Raw genomic sequence first — 17496 nt, forward strand, 5'->3', positions numbered from 1 at the left:
GCCTTGCTATGCTATTGGTAAGAAAACCATCTAAGCCAACTCACAGATACTCCGGGACTCAGGGAAGGACATGTTGGGTCGGTGACATTACGGCCTTCTCCTTGATACTCCACCAAGACATCAGACCGCCACGTCAGATTACTGGCACCTCTCTGGAAGGAAGAACAAAAATGGTTTCTGTGAGGCATACAGAATGTGATAAGGATCACAAAGTTTTATTCTATTACTTCAGGGGACACGGGAGTCAAAGCTGGTTGGACTGTGCATTCGGCACCTAAAGAGAATGACAAAAACTAATGCAGATGAAGGCTTCTGAGTATCATGTTTGGTATTTACAGAGCCCTTCCAAGTGATGGTCAAATACTTTGAGCATTTAGTAGTTACTTCCCAAGACTACTTCTGAGAAGCAGGTCAGGAATGGAAACTATAAACGATATCTAAGAGTTCTTAACTCATCTGAAGAAATTTACAGGCTAATACACACAAGGACAAAAATTAAACACAGCTTATGCGTTGAGGACTATAACAGGTTCAAAATTCTTCTTGGTTAGAATGTTGATACCATACGTAAATGAACTCATTTAGTCTTCACTGCACATCCGTGGAGTGAAAGGAAAGAAGCACCAGCATTTGAAGTAGGAGCGCTGAAGACAGGCTCACACATGGTGAAAGGAGGAAGGCGACAGAAGTAAAAAGTTCTGGATCAAAAGGACAACAGGAGTACTGGAAGGAAGAACATGGGGTAGTAAGGTTTCCCCAAATCCAGCTTTCAGACAAGGGTGGCAACCACACAGAAAACGGCATGGACAGGAGGCTGCCCACTTGTTCTGTAAACAGCAGCAGGTGGTGGGAAGCAGCGGGAGGCTCTTAAGCAGGGAAGTAACACAATCAAGGCTGTCCTTTAGAAAAGTCATCCCAGTAGCAGAGTCTAAGAGATGGGGTGGAGAGATGGAGCTAGGGAGATCAGGTTAGAATGTGCTCTTAAGATGGTCTTCAGCCTTACTAATCAAAGTCTGCTTTGCGGTGTTAGGAGACGGCAGGCCCAGAATGGAGTCACTTGTGCTAAACCCTACATCAACAAACCTAGACTTAATACTTACCCTAACCCAGTTGAGTGTCAACCCTCCAGGAATGTAACCTTTATTTAACCAGTCAACTTGAAATTACTTGGTTAGTACTAGGGAGGTAATCTGCCCGATGGGTCTTTCTGTTCTCCTCAGGAGGGTGACCACGCATGAAACGATGCATTCTTTGTTAATAATTTCCTTTAGCTGCCTTTCTGCCTTAAAAAAACCCTTTCCTTTTCTACACCTCTCCAGAGTGCCCTTCTATTGTAGAGAAGTTGCTGCGTGATTCATGAATCACTGAATAAATTTTTAACAGACTGGGTAGTAGGTGCCAGGAGCTGAAGCAAACTTCTGACAGCATTTAGGGACCATGAAAGCCACAGGCGTGATAATCGCAAATCCATTTTTGAGTTCATGATCTTTTTGCCATTTCTGAGGGCTGAGGGTCTGACTTAAGCTCCTGGTCTAACTGGCTTTCTAGTCCAGGGCTCAGCTGGTCACCTTGAGACAGCAGAATGTTCCATTCAGAACCTAACTCCCCAGCCCTTGGTTCAATCTGCAGTTCCCCAGTTATTTGCAATCTATTTCCAGTCCATAATCCCCATTTACTGGAGTTTACTGGTTGAGTCCACGCTGGGAATCGCTGGTGGTACATATGGCCTTCTCTTGGCCAGTCTGCAGTAAACATTTCGTGGTTCCTGCTGTTATGTTAAGGTGTGTGTTTGTCGTCTTTTGTGTAGATAAAAACTATTGCTAATGAGGATCTTTGAAGCCAAATAGCCTGAAAAATTGGTGGACACGAGTATTTTAGAGCGCTTGCCACCTCAAGAAGACTCCTGTGATAGGATAAACTGGTCATGGTATGGGTTGGATGGACAGGTGGTCACCCACCAACTTCTATCCAATGAGCTACACTGTAAAACACCAACCCCCAACCCAGTGGTACATCCCATTTAGGTATTTAGACTGGCTCAGAGAAATCCAAAGCCTTAGCTAAAGGGCATCTTAAACTCTAAGTCGAGTGTACCACCTTCTGGCACATGTGCTTATTTTATATCTAACAACTATGGTACCTGAGGTAATATCTACAACAATAGCAAAATCTTCCTAAAAACAACCCAGAGCCCAGGCTTAAAATGGCCCTTATGGGGACAAGTAGAGAAGATCACTCATTTAAGAAACATACCTGACTCTGCCACACCTGGCTGGCAGCCTCAGCCAGCACCAGAACCTTTCCCCAGTGACCTCTTGCCACGCCACACCCAGTGGGCTGCCTTGTCTGGCACTCGAGCTCCCCATGAGCGCCCCTGCCCTGGTGCCCGCAACAGCTACAGCTGGACTTTGTAGACAGCAGCACCCGAAGGCTGCCCTGCCCACAGCCAGCTGCACCAGAGAACTGCCTTGCACACCAGTGAGTTAACATAGACTGCAGGCCAGTCATAACAGGAGGGTGCATGCAGCCCATGCAGGGGACATCCCTAGGGCATATGGCCTGGGTGACCAGGGGAGTTGGCACTACTGGGCCCCATAGGATACCTCTGGCATAAAGCCACTTCTTCAAGACTGGGAGATATAACTGATCTACTTAATAGAACAGATACGTGGAAACAGAGAGGCAAAGTGAGACAAAGGAGTATGTTCCAAAGAAAAGAACAAGACAAAATCTTAGAAAAAGAAATAAAGAAGATGGAGGTAAACAATCTACCAGAGAAAGAGCTGATGGTCATAAAGATGCTCACCAAAGTAGGGAGAAGGTCATAAAGATGCTCACCAAAGTAGGGAGAAGAATGGATGAACAATGAGAACTTCAGAACTTCAGACAGAAAATATAATCAAGAACCAATCAGAGCTGAAGAATACACTAAATGAAATGAAAAAAAAAAAAAATATATATATATACACACTAGAGAAGATTAGATCAGGAACAAGACTATGATGCCTCCTGCCACTTTTATTCAACATAGGGTTGGAAGTCCTAGCCACATCAGATAAGCAAAAGGAAAGACACCCAAATTAGAAGAGAAGTAAAACTGTCTCTATTTACAGGCAACAGGATATAGAAAACTCTAAAGACTCCACCAAGAAAGTATTATAATAAATGAATTCAGTCAAGTTGCTGGATACAAAATTAATACACATTAATCTGTTCATTAATAATGAACTGTAAGAAAGAGAAATTAAGAAAATACCATTTACAATTGCATCAAAAAGAATTAAATACCTAGGAATAAATTTAACCAAGGAGGTGAAAGATCTATACTCTGAAAACTAAGACAATGATGAAAGAAATCGAAGATGACCCAAATAAATGGAAAGACATACTGTGCCCATGGACTCGAAGAATTAATATTGTTAAAATGTCCATACTACTCAGAGGAATCCATAGATTCAATGCAGTCCCTACCAAAATACCAACAGGATTTTACAAGAATAAATAGTCCTAAAATTGTATGGAACCACAAAAGACCCCAAATAGCCAAAGCAATGATGAGAAAGAACAAAGCTAGAGGTATTACGCTCCCTGATTTCCAACTATATTACAAAGCTACAGTAATCAATACAGCATTGTACTGGCACAAAAACAGACACATAGATCAACGGCACAGGACAGTCCAGAAATAAACCCATGCTCGTACAGTCAATATTTGACAAAGGAGGCAAGAATATACAATAAGAAAAAGATGGTCTCTTTAATATATGGTCTGGGAAACCTGGACACTACATGCCAAAGAATAAACTGGAGCACTTTCTTACACCATATATACAAAAATATACTCAAAATTGATCAAAGACTTAAATGTTAGACCAGAAGTCATAAAACAGCTACCAAAAAACATAGGGATATTTTTTTTGGATTGGTCTCCTTAGGTAACGGCAAGAAGGCAAAAATAAAATTAAAAATTGGGCAGGGGAGCCTGGGTAGCTTAGTTAGTTTTAAATGTCCAACCCTTGGTTTCAGCTCAAGTCATGTCTGACAGTTCGTCAGAGCCCCTCTGCGCTGACAGCATGCAGCCTGCTTGGGATTCTCTTTCCCTCTGTCTCTGCTCCTCCCTTGCTTGTGCTCGTGCTCTTTCAAAATAAATAAACTTAAAGAAATGGGCAGAGGGCTTGAACAGACATTTCTGCAAAGACAACAAACAGATGGCCAACAGATGCGTGAAAGATGCTCACATCACTCATCATTGGAAAATTCAAGTGAAAACCACGAGATACCACACACTCATCAGAATGGCTAATATTCAAAAGATAAGAAGTAACAAGTATTGGTGAGGATGTGTAGAAAAGGGAACCTTCATGCACTGTCGGTGGAAATGTAAAATGGCACAGCTACTATGGAAAACAGAACTACTCTGGGACCCAGTAATCCCACTTCAGGGTATTTAGGCGAAGAAAATGAAAAGACCAATTTGAAAAGATATATGCACCCCTATGTTCACTGCAGTATTTGCAATGGCCAAGATATGAAAGCAACCTAACTGTTCATGGACAGATGAAGCTTATATACGTATATACATACATACATATATTTATATAAAATAAACTACGACTCAGCCACAAAAAAAGAATGAAATCTTGCCATTTAAGACAACACGGGAAGACCTAGAGGGTATTATGCCAAGTGAAATAAGTCAGAGAAAGACAAATACCATATAATTTCACTGATATGTAGAATCTAAAACAAAACAAAAACAAAACAAAAAAACCCAAATGAGCAAAACAGAAATGGACCCAAAGATACAGAGAACAGTTTGGTGGTTGTAAGAGGCGAGGAGATTAAAAGGTACCAACTACAGGCTATTAAATAAGACACAGAGTGCTCGCTTTGGCAGCACATGTGCAAGACCCAGAAATGCAATGTACGGCATAGGAAATATAACTTAATAACTTTGGTGACAGAAGACAGCTAGATGAATTGTGGTGATCACTTTGTATTATATATAAATGTTGAACACCTAAAACTAATATTGTACCTCAACTACACTTCAATTAAAAAAAAAAAAAAAAAAGAGATGTACTTGAAACGGTTCCTGAATTAAATGAAAATGGGATACCTATTTTAATTGATATGTAGGTTTCCAAAAGGCTTCAAGATTCCAAAACAGCCTCACTGAAAGATTCATTTCAAAAGGTCAAGGAAAAATTAAAGACAAAGGTACCTAAAATAAAAGACGTCACAAATGACCTGACTCCCACACTTCTATCCTTCTTTACAATAGTACTCTTGTTTTACTAATTCTGTCAAAACTGCCTTTCCACTCTGAAGAGATTTAAAAGTTACCTTTTAAAATAAACCTACCTGCAGTTGCAAGTGATCCTTCTCAGATCTATTTCATTCCTTGGTCAAAGACCAGACTAAGTTCCATAGCTAAAGAATTTCCTAAAGCCAGGGAAGAGCCCTAAGTTTTTTTTGAAGAGTTTAGAATCCTTACCAGGGCCTATGACCCCAGGCTGCTATATTTATCAGCTTCCACGTATGTTGGCAGGACCTTGTGAAGGCCAAAAATGGATGCAGGAAGTAGAATGGCATAATCCCAAGGACGATGATATTCAGGGTCCTAGGTCACCAGCATAGCTCTCTTAAGGACCATAAAGAGCTGGAAATATACCAACTGATATTTTTTTAAATGCTTATTTATTTTGAGAGACAGAGTGCACATGCATGAGCAGGGGAGGGGCAGAGAGAGAGAGGGAGAGAGAGAATCCCGAGTAGGTCCCACACTGTCACCGCAGAGCCTGACTTGGGGCTCATTCTCACGAACTGTGAGATCATGACCTGAGCCGAAATCAATAGTCAGCTGCTTAACGGTCTGAACAACCCAGGTGCCCTCACCAACTGATATTTTAAAAGCCATTCCTAGAGTCTTCCCTGCCTGCACTAGTTGGTCTGTTCATCAAATATGAAAATAAAAGATGAATCCATAGCAGAGTCGGAAGTCTGTTTGGAAATGTTCTTCTATGGCACTTCTGACTCCGTACAATCTGCTCAAGCTGCCCTATTTGTAAATGGATTATTTCCTGAGATTCGTGGGTTAATAAAAAGACAGGATGAGAGGCCACTGGCCTAACTGAACTTGTGACCATAGCCAAACACTTTGAGAGGACTTTGGACCAAAATCATAAACAGAAGTCTGCCAAACCAATGGCCTTTACTGGGTCTTCCATATCATACCCTCCTAGAAGTGCATCATCAAATGGCTGTTCCGGGGGCCATTATCTCACTTGTAATTAACTACGAAACTTTAGAGAAACTGTCCTGAAAGCTCCTACACAAATTCCTCAATGCTCCCAAGGGAGAGCTCCCATGTGGGGCCCTTCCCAAAACCGACAGGGAAACTCCTACCAGTAATACCCTTGAACATCCAAGGGGAAACTAAAATTAATGAAGTATACTTTGCTAAATTCTATAGCTACCGAGGCTATGCTATTTTTTAATTTTTAAAAAAAATTTTTAAATTTATTTTTTTTAATGTTTATTATTTTTTGAGAGACAGAGACAGAGGGTGAGTGGGGGAGGGGCAGAGAGAGAGGGAAACACAGAATCCCAAGCAGGCTCCAGGCTCTGAGCTGTCAGCACAAACCCTGACACGGGCTCGAACCCACAAACCTCGAGATTATGACCTGAGCCACAGTCAGATGCTCAACTGACTGAGCCACCCAGGTGCCCCTACACTTTCTACTTTAAACCCCACTCTCATAGGACATCAAATTCCTCAGAGTGAAAAGAAAGTTTATATACTAGGGGTATCTAATCAAGTTTAGACAGAATTTCTACCTCAAACCAGGACAAACGACTTTGCGACCTTTTACTAAAAAGCCTTCTTTTTGGCTCTGTGATATAGCCACAATGTATTAGGTAGAGACCTCCTTTCTAAATTTAAAGGGCCAATAAGTTTTGCTTCTAATAAGACCTCACCCTACAATTTCCTGACCAACCTGAACCTGATCTTCCATTGATATAAATGAGGAAGACTTCCAACAAAAATCCCCTATTTTAACTGAGATGCCTGAAAATCTGTGGGCCACTTCTAATTCTGACATTGGGAGGATAACAAGTGCAGAGCCTACAGAAATTCACAGATAGGACTAAACCTATTCTTATGTTGCCCCAATATCCATTAAAGCATTAGGCTATCCAAGGCCTCACACCTTGCCCAGGGGTTAATCATTCCCTGTTCCAGCCCCTGCAACAGGCAGATTTTGCCAGTCTGGAAACCCAATGGGAGAGGATGGTGACTTGTCCAGGACTTGAGAGCTATTAACAAGTTTTCCCCATTTCCCAGTTGTCCCAAATTCAAATACCTAAGTTTTACCAGACTCAAATGGTTAGCTGTTATACACCTGTTCAGCCTTTTCCAGCATCTCTGTGAACTCCAGCAGCCAATATCCATTTGCTTTTACTTGGAACAATCAATAATACACCTGGATAGTCAGGCCTCAACGATTCATTGAGGTCCCTTATTTCCCCCATGTATTCCACCAAGATTTCATCCTCCACCAGTTCCTGGGAAATCGATCCTTTTACAATATGCAGACCATCTCTTTCTATGCTTGTTTACCAAAGAGGTCTCCATAAAGAGTTCCACGGACTTGCTGTAGCAGTTAGGTGAAAAGGGACATAAAGTCTCTGAGGAAAAAAATCTCATTTCTAGACGTTGTTGATTACCCTAGGTCATAATCTAAGCACGAAAGGAATCCAGTTATCTCCAGAAAGCATTAAGCTAAGCATAGCTTTGTGGATTTCTAACCTAGCTGGCTATTACACATTACGGGTTCCTAATTTTTCTCTGTTGGCTTCCCCACTCTATGAATTTACCGAGACATCAGTCCCTGAACCCCTTGAATGGGAAGATAAACATGAACGGGCCTTTTTAAAACTAAAATAAGCACTAGAAGAACCGTCCACCCTAGAGATACCAAACCAACCAAACCAAAACCCTTACGTCTTATTTGTGTGTGAAAGAGATCATCAAGCACAAGAAATGCTGATGCAAGAAGAAGGCAATAAATACAGGCCTGTTACAGCATACAGCTCGACTCCCCTGCTAGAGCTGTGCAGCCACCGTAAGGCTCCAGATCCAGCAGCAGTTAGAAGCCTTGGTGAATTTAAGCTTAGGAAATGACATTTCTTTACACAACCCAAACACAGCTTAAAGCCTTTGTAATTCCAAAAGGATTCACACTTCCAACACTTTTCTGCAAGCAGACTAACCTCCTAGGAACTCTTTCGACTCCTACCCCCTCATCTGCATCGTAACTGTCAGGACATTCTTAATCCTGCTCCATTTACTGCCCCTGCCTGAGCAAGGGAGCCCGGGACTGTGGGGTAGTAATGTCCCATTCTGTGACACTGCGTCCTGATTTACAAGACATCCATCCCCCTTTTGACTAATCCTGAGTAGTTTTATTTATTGATGGGTCACACTATAAATACGAGAAAGGGAACTTCCAAGCAGGTTATGCTGTTAATCTCCCACAAGCTCACTCGGCCCAATAAGCAGAGCTCTATTCTATGCCCCCACCTCAGCATGCAAATTCCTGAAAGGTAGAACTGTTACACCGAGAGCCAGTAGGCCCATGATTTGGGGATGTTCTGGAGACATAGGGGTTTTCTTATGTCCACTGGGACCCCAATCAAAAATGGGCAAGTAAACTCCTTACTGCCATTCTTTTACCCTCTGAAACTGCTGTCATCAAAACTGAGGCTCTCACTAAAAAGACTGAACCTGAGTATCAGGGAAATACCCTAGCTGGCTTTCATGCAAAGGTAGCAGCGACAGAACTTGTACAGGTTGTGGCACATGTGGATCAAGTCTATTCTGCTTCTACAAAAAATGACATCTTGTTGCCAGAAGTTTGCCATGTGGGGCAAAGGGTGAGGTCTCATCCTTGCAACGTGGCAACATTCTGTTCCCGAGACAGAGAAATTAAGATTGGAAGACAATGGTTGTAAACTTAATAAACGACTGGGGTTACCGGAAAATCAAGACCTTTCTTCCTGGCTCCCTGGCAAATCCCATTTTGTGGCTTTTGCATTCCTTCACCAACCATGGTGCATTTAAGATGACGCAAATTATAAAAAACATCGGTGGTGAAACTTCTTTAAAGAACTATAAATGTCTGACCTATCAGGACCATAATCCTGAAAAAACTATTTTTGTTCTCAGAGAACTCAAACCTCCTCTTTCCAGACCCTCTGCAGAAATGCAACTGAATTTCATTCATTTTTCACCTAGCATGGGTTATATTTTCTTGTATGTATGTCTTCCAGATAGGTTGAAGCCTTGCCCTGCTGCAAAGCTGATGCCCTTATAGCAGCAGAAAGACTGTTAGAAAACTTGTTTTCCACTTCGAGTATACCTTCTGTAATCACCAGTGATTGAGTCACCCACTTCAATGGGCAAATCATACAAGCATTAATGAAAGCTTTGCAAACCTCTTGAAATGATCACTGTCCCAATCACCCTCGATTATATCAGGCAAGACTGAGAGAACGAATGGGATCCTCAAACTTACAAATCTCTAAACTTGCTGAAAAACTGGACTCCTTTGACCTAAGGCATCGCTTCTGGCCTTGACGACTATTCATAGCACCCACTTTGGGAAACGAACTCATTCTACTACATGAGACAGTTACTGGTAGACCAATGTCTATTGGTATACAACTTTCTGTTGATGCCTTGTTTCAAGCTAGCCTGACATGATATTGTAAGTCTTTAACATCTTTTGCTAAAGCCTATTATCAATAGGTTAATGAAGCTTTCCTGGATCCCAGTTCAAGGATCCTGTCGGGTCACAGTCTTAGAGCCTGGTGAATAAATGTCCTGGAAACATCATAAGAAAACAGCCTTCAAGCCCCACTGGAAAGGTCCTCCCCAAGTGGTTACTGATCACTAACACTGCTGCAAAACTAGAAGGCACTGAGCCTTGGGTATACACCTCACAGCTTAAGAAGGCTCCACCTGACATCTGGTCATATACAGACACTGGAAACCTCCAAATCAAACTGATGAGGAAGACAAGCAAATGACATCAAAGTAGACTGCTTCCCCCTGGACCAAGACTTCATACTTTTAACCGAACATGAAATTTTTTTACCTTCCCCTCTTTTCCTTTACTCTCGTCTTGGCCCATAAAAATAACATGCTTGATCCGTTATTTCTCAGGGAAGTGCTAAGGAAGGTAACCTTTCAGACTGCTGGATTTGTCATCAAAGATTCTGATCTACCCATGATGCTAGAGATCCTCTGGTGTCCCCTGTGACCAATTTCTCTTCTATTCCCAATGTTACTACAAACCATGATCGAGCCCCTCACCCCACCCCTTCAAGAAGCCTTTTACCAAGTTCGACTCTTAGAGCTAGAACATCCTCTGCCTTGTTTCACATTTCTCCATTTACGACTGTTATGTGCCGGATCCAGACCCAAGTATTTATGTAAATTTTAGTACACTTGCTCCCTCACGTTCTCATGATTATGTAGGTCAGACCTGTCCCTTTTCACGGAAATATCTCACCAGCAGCACTCACCTCTGCAAGGCATTTAGAATGACTATTTCAGGCTGGGAGATTTTCTTTCCCTATGTGCTAAAAACCTAACTGTCCCCTGTTTGAACAGCTACACACAGCAAATCCTGTGAATGATCCATTAACACTACCACTTAAACAGAGATGATCTGTGCCCTGATCCAGTCTGTCTTTGTGGTGGTTTTCACTCTCCTTGGGCCTATGAATGCTGAGAGAGCTGGCACACAGCCGGGCAATGTCTTAGATTATCTAACTGTGCCCTTGACTTTCCACAGTGAACTAAGACACCTCACTGGTTGACTCTCTTGATTTATATATCAAGTTAGAAAGAAATTACCAGGAGACATTCATGACTCAGAAATCACCTCCTTTGGGGCGCCTGGGTGGCTCAGTCGGTTAAACGTCTGACTTCAGTTCAGGTCATGATCTCACGGTCCGTGAGTTCGAGCCCTGCGTCGGGCTCTGGGCTGATGGCTCAGAGCCTGGAGCCTGCTTCCGATTCTGTGTCTCCCTCTCTCTCTGCCCCTCCCCTGTTCATGCTCTGTCTCTCTCTGTCTCAAAAATAAATAAACGTTAAAAACAAAAAAATTAAAAAAAAAAAAAAAGAAATCACCTCCTTTGGCAGATACTTTTCTGGTTATTAGTAAATATAAATTAGAATACGACGGAAACCTCTCCACTCTTTAAGAAAAAAAAAAAATTTTTTTTTTTTTTGAGAGAATGGGAGCAGGGGAGGGGCAGAGAAAGCAGAAGACAATAGCTTCCAGAAAAAGCTCCTTAGACTCTCTGGCTAAAGTTGTTCTTGTTAAAAGAATAGCCCTTGATTGTATTTTAGCTTAACACAGAGGTTTCTGTGCTATGGCTATACTGTAGCTGGAGTAACACTTCTGGGGAAGTTGAAACTCAGTTGTGTAAGGTTCCTGAACAAGCCACTTCGCTCAAAAAGGTGACTTTCAGTGGGATCTTTTTTTTTTTTTTTGACAGATTCTGATTGGTTTGGGTCTTGGGGACTACAAACATTGGGAATTATCCTGTCCATAATAATCATCATAATCTTCCTGGTGCACTGTATTCTCTCAAAAGAATTAAATGTGTGTTCACAGCCACTAACCATCAAGCAAATGATCTCTCCAAGATTGGAATGTCAGAAAAGGAGTGAAAAGAATGATCGACTCAAAGAGTGTGAACCTGGGGGCATCTGGGTGGTTCAGTTGGTTAAATATCCGACTTTGGCTCAGGTCATGATCTCACGGTTCCTGAGTTCAAGCCCTGCATCGGGCTCTGTGCTGACCACTCAGAGCCTGGAGCCTGCTTCGGATTCTGTGTCTCCCCCTCTCTCTGCCCCTCCCCTGCTTGTGTTTGGTCTCTCTCTCTCTCAAAAAATAAACGTTAAAAAAAAAAAAAAAAAGATTATGAACCTGAAGTTGTGGCTTGTGAATATCACAGAGATTAAGCAAAAGATGTCATGACCTATGAATACCACACAAAGGATGGACAAAAGCTGTGAGAACTATAGAGCAGTATCTGAGAACAACACTAATGCCTTAAATTCTTATCACTCTCAGTTAAGCTGACAGTCTGATCAAAAAGGGGTAACTGTTAAGAAGAAGAAGAAAAAAAAAAAAAGAGACAACAGGACGCTTGGGTGGCTCAGTCGGTTAAGCGTCCAACTTTGGCTCAGGTCATGATCTCACGGCTTGTGAGTTCGAGCCCCGCGTCAGGCTCTGTGCTGACAGCTCAGAGCCTGGTGCCTGCTTCGGATTCTGTCTCCTTCTCTCTCTGTTCCTCCCCCGCTCACACTCTCTGTCTCAAAAATAAAGATTAAAATATATATACATATACATATATACGCATATTTAAAAAGAGACAACAGTTCTCTCAAAAATAAAGATTAAAAAATTTTTAAAAAATTAAAAAAAAGAGACAACAGGCCCAAAATGGAGTCACTTGTGCTAAACTCCACGTCAGCAAACCAAGACTTAATACCTAATTACAGCCCCCCCTCCCCCCTACCTTGTACTTGTAACCAGTCAACCTGGAATTATCTGGTCAGTACTAGTGAGGTAATCTGCCCACTGGGCCCTTCCATTCCCCTTAGGAGGGCTACCATGCCTGAAATGATGCATTCTTCGCTAACGACTTTTTTCTGCCCTCTTTCTGCCTTTAAAAACCTTTGCTTTTTTATAGCTTGGTGGAGCTCCTTTCTATTACCAGATGAGCCACTGCCCAAGTAATAAATCACTGAATGAAGCCAATTTGATCTTTACCTTTACTCAGCTGAATTTTTAACAGCAGTCTATCAGTAACACCTGGGAGCTTGTTAGAAATGCACAATCTTGGGCCCTACTCTACCCTTAATGAGCCATGGTCTGTATTTCAGTAAGATCCACTGGTGATTCATATGCACAGTAAAACTTGAGAAGCACACTCTGAAACAGTGGTTCTCAGGGTGTGTTCCCCAGCAGCATTAGCATCAGGTGGGGACTTACTGCAAATGCAAGTTCTTCATTCCTAGTTGGGGCGGGAAACCATTCCTGATGAATGCAAGTGTGAAAACTGCTGCTCTAAGGACTTCAGCGCACCCACTTAACCTGCTGACCACAGTGGGAAGGACTGGTAGCCTGTTCAAGGCCTCGGAACGCCACAGCTGCCTGGAAAGGGGGATGCACAGACAGGAACGCGTCTACTAACCCACTATCCTATAATGAAGCCTGAACAATCCCACACAGGTTAAGGTCTCAGAAATCGTTAAGTCACAGGATTTCAGAAGCCATCAACTCCTCTGCAGGTACCCACTCTACCAACTCTCAGCTGTGGAAGCTGGGAGTCAGGGGAATACCTTATCTGTCAAACTTGAGTGGACTTTAAAACCCCACACTTGTGCATCGTTAATATGCAGACGAGAAAAGAGTATCTGAGAAGTCTACATCAGTTGTCTCAAAATTTTGCTGAATATTAAAATCACAAGGAGAGCTTTAAAAATCCCAACAGCCAGGTTATATCACAGGTCAATCAACCATAATCTTGGGGATGGGACCCAAGCAAAAGTAAGTAGTCTCCCCCTCATCTGTGGAGGGTACATTCTAAGATCCTCCCCCATCATGGATGCCAGAAACTGTGGATAGTACCGGACCTTATAGATACTGTTTACTCCTATTACATACATACCTATGATAAAATATAATTTATAAAAAAGGCACAGTGAGACTAACAATAACAACAGAACAAATACAATATACTGTAATACGAGTTATGTGAATGTGGTGTCTCTCTCTTGAAATATCTATTGTACTGTACTTATCCTTCTTGGAATAAAATACCCACGTGATGAGATGAACTGAGGGGGATGACACAGGCATTGTGACATAACATTAGGCTACTACTGATCTTCTAATAACACATCAGGAGGAAGATCATTTGCTTCCAGACTGTGGCTGACCATGGGTAACTGAAACCGTGGAAGGTGAAACCACAGATAAGGGGTGACTACTGTATTTTAGTCTCCAGGTGATACTAATGGTCTGGAAGCGTCATTAAACATTTCTGTCAAAGGCCAGATACTATTTAGGGTCTGTGGTTATATAGTTTCTGCTGCAGCTACTTGATTTTGCTGTTGTACAGGAAAGCAGGCCTAGAAAATACATACATGGATGAACGTGGCTGTATTCTAATATAACACTATCTATGGAAGATGGGGGTGGGCTAAATTTGGCTCACAGGGGTGTGCCAACCTCCCATCTCTAGCAGCACCATCCAGAATTTTCTGACTGAAATGTACTGTATCTGTGCTGTTCAACAGTCTGGCTAGTGACACATAGGAACTGAATCCTCGCTTTATTCCTGTGACCTTAAATAGCCGCATGCAGCCAGCAGCTCCTGAATCGGGGCAGGCTAGGGCTGCGAGCTGCTCTGCGACCTTCATACACCAGCGGTCTCACCAGAGTAACTTCCAAAACAAAACAGGAACAAGGAGAAGGGTGGAATCCTAAGCAGTGCTTCCACAAGAATGCAGAGAAATTAACGACAGCTGACACTCCAACAACACAGGGGTTAAGGGCACTGACACCCTGCACAGTTGAAGATCCGCGTGTAACTGTTGGCTCTTTATTTTTTATTTTATTTTTTTTTAATTTTTTTTTCAACGTTTTTTATTTATTTTTGGGACAGAGAGAAACATAGCATGAACGGGGGAGGGGCAGAGAGAGAGGGAGACACAGAATCGGAAACAGGCTCCAGGCTCCGAGCCATCAGCCCAGAGCCTGACGCGGGGCTCGAACTCACGGACCGTGAGTGAGATCGTGACCTGGCTGAAGTCGGACGCTTAACCGACTGCGCCACCCAGGCGCCCCTAACTGTTGGCTCTTTAAAAACTCAACTACTGATGGCCTACTATTGGCCGGAAGCCTTACTAACAACAAAGTCAATTAACATGCTTTATATACCTATTATATGATGCGTTCTTACAGTAAAGCTAGAGAAAAGAAAATATTAAAATCGCGAGGAAGAGAATATATACATTTATGGTACTGTATTTCTCGCATCGTAAGCTTGTCATCTGTTTACGAGATGATCTGTCAGCACCTTAAGGGATATAACACACTGTACACGTAACACATATTGGTAACACTAGACATGAAAAAAGAAAAAACGAGGGTCGCCTCGGTGCCTCAGTTGGTTAAGCGTCTGACTCGATATCAGCTTGGGTCATGATCTCCTGGTTCATGAGATGGAGCCCTGCATCAGACTCTGCGCTGGCAGCACGGAGCCTGCTTGGGATTCTCTCTCTTCCTCTCTCCCTGCCCCTCCCCAGCTCGCTCTCTCTCAAAATAAACTTAGAAGTTTTAACAACAATGAAAAAATGTGAAAAAAAACCCCTCCTATTTACGGGTATAACGATTCATGCATTGGCAACACGTAATGTGGCTGCTTTATGGTGACCTAGTACAGCTGACACGAACGCTTCACAGTAGCCTAGCTTAATGGATGATTATATAACTTTTATGGCCAAAATTTATGGCACACAGTATTACAGGCATATTCATAACACAGCATTGAAAATATGGTTACATTAAAAAACTCTTACCAGCGGTGACAGGCTGACACCCAGTTTCTCCAATTTTGAGAGAGGCACAGGGCATGGTAACGTTATTCTTTGAAAGCACAAATGGCAAGAAAACTAACACATTAATTTTACTTTAAATATCACTCACCTTATGCCTACGTAAGGATAGGCCATCCATGTCCGTAGAAGCCTTGTACACAACATTCCACACAGTAAATACTTAAGTGATGCTGTTGATACATTTCTTGCTTACAGTTACTAGATTTTTACACAAAGACAAAAACCTACACAAGTTTAACGTCTGGCATGATGACTATTTTAAGGACAGAGGATCATCATAAATGTCTTCATCCCAGCATCTTGTTGAGTAGGCTGAGGAGGAGGAAGGGAGAGGCCAGTCTTGCTGTCTCCACACTGGAGGAGGTAGAAGGGGAGGCAGGCGCACTCAGTATAACTTTATGAAATACAGTGTAATTTTTGTCTTTTTTGCCATTTCTCTAAAACCGTTTCCATATGGTACCAATCCTTCTTCCACTGTTTACGTTAGCTTCAGTGCCTATATCATGGAAGGGTCCATGGCACTGAAGACGTTAAAAGCAGTCTTGAATAATGGAAACCCTTCTGCCAGACTGTCCAGTGTCAATCCTCCAAGATCTGTATCTTGAAACCCTTGACCCGCCCTCCACCCCTCCTTTTTGCCGTATAGACAATCTCTTTCACAATTTCCTCTACTGTAAATTTTGTGAAGTTAGGCACATGTGGACACAGTTTTCTCCAGTAGGAATTTATTGTTTTGGCCTTGGTGGCTTTTATAGCTTTTTCTACAACGATGACATCTTTGATGGTGTAATCCTTCCAGACTTTCATGATATTCTGGCAGGGTTCTCTTCCATAGTGTTGACAATCCTTTCACAGAGTAATGTGTGTAATGAGCCCTGAAAGTCAAGGTCCTATGACCCCCTGATCTAAAAGCTGAATTAGAGACACTGTTTGGGGGCAAGGAGACCATTTTGATGCCTTCAGTGTTGAGCTCATGGGGTTCTGGGTGGTCATCCTCATTGTCCAATATCAAAAGAACTTTAAAAGGCGGTCCCCTACTGGCAAGGTACTTTCTCCTGACTTCAGGAACAAACCATTGATGGAACCAATCCAGGAAAAGGTTCTCATTGTCCAGGCCTTCTTGTTGTACAACCAAAAAACTGGCAGCTGGTGTTTATCTTTTCCCTTCAAGGCTCAGGAGTCCTGATCATAAACCCAACTGCATTTGTACAAAACAGCAGGAGTTAGCCTGTCCCTTTCTGCCTTAAATCTTGGTGTTTCCTTCTCTTCCTTACTAATACATGTCCTTCATGGCATTTTTTCTCCAGAATTGGGAACCTCTGTCTGCATTAAAATCCTGTGTAGGCAGATACTCTCAAGGATGTTCTTAATGGCATCGGGAGCTTGTCTGCTGCCTCTTGGTTGACAGAAGCAGCTTCTTCTGTTTCTGTTACATTGGCATTTTTAAGCCACATATCTTTCTAAAATTTTCAAACCACCCTTGGCTGATATTAAATTCTCCAGCTTTAGATCCTTCAACTTCCTTTTGCTTTAAGTTGTCACATAATAACTTTGCTTTCTCTTGAATCACTTTAAGAGTCTATAGGTATGTCTTCCGTATAGCAATCCTGTACCCACATAAAAGCTATTATTTTCAATACCAGATAAAAAGGTATTTTGCAAAAGGTGTCAAGTTTTCATGCCTCCTGGCATGGCTGCAGTAATGGCCTCACGAATTTCCTTTTTTATTTTTTTTCCACAGTGGTGTTTACGCTAGATTAATTTATCTTGAAATGGTGAGCAAC

The 17496-nt window shown here is 42.3% G+C and overlaps 1 protein-coding gene across 1 annotated transcript in view; it reads right to left on the reverse strand.

Annotated features, from left to right (window-relative positions):
- GNS (glucosamine (N-acetyl)-6-sulfatase) overlaps positions 1–17496 on the reverse strand; it is a 55509-nt gene that overhangs the window by 7425 nt on the left and 30588 nt on the right. Inside the window, exon 11 of the mRNA XM_060657067.3 lies at positions 45–152. Within this exon, the coding sequence (XP_060513050.3) occupies positions 45–152 (108 nt within the window). The remainder of the gene's footprint in view (positions 1–44; positions 153–17496) is intronic.

Source organism: Panthera onca, chromosome B4 (genome assembly GCF_046562875.1).
Source record: "Panthera onca isolate mPanOnc1 chromosome B4, mPanOnc1 haplotype 2, whole genome shotgun sequence".
NCBI classification, from domain to species: domain Eukaryota; kingdom Metazoa; phylum Chordata; class Mammalia; order Carnivora; family Felidae; genus Panthera; species Panthera onca.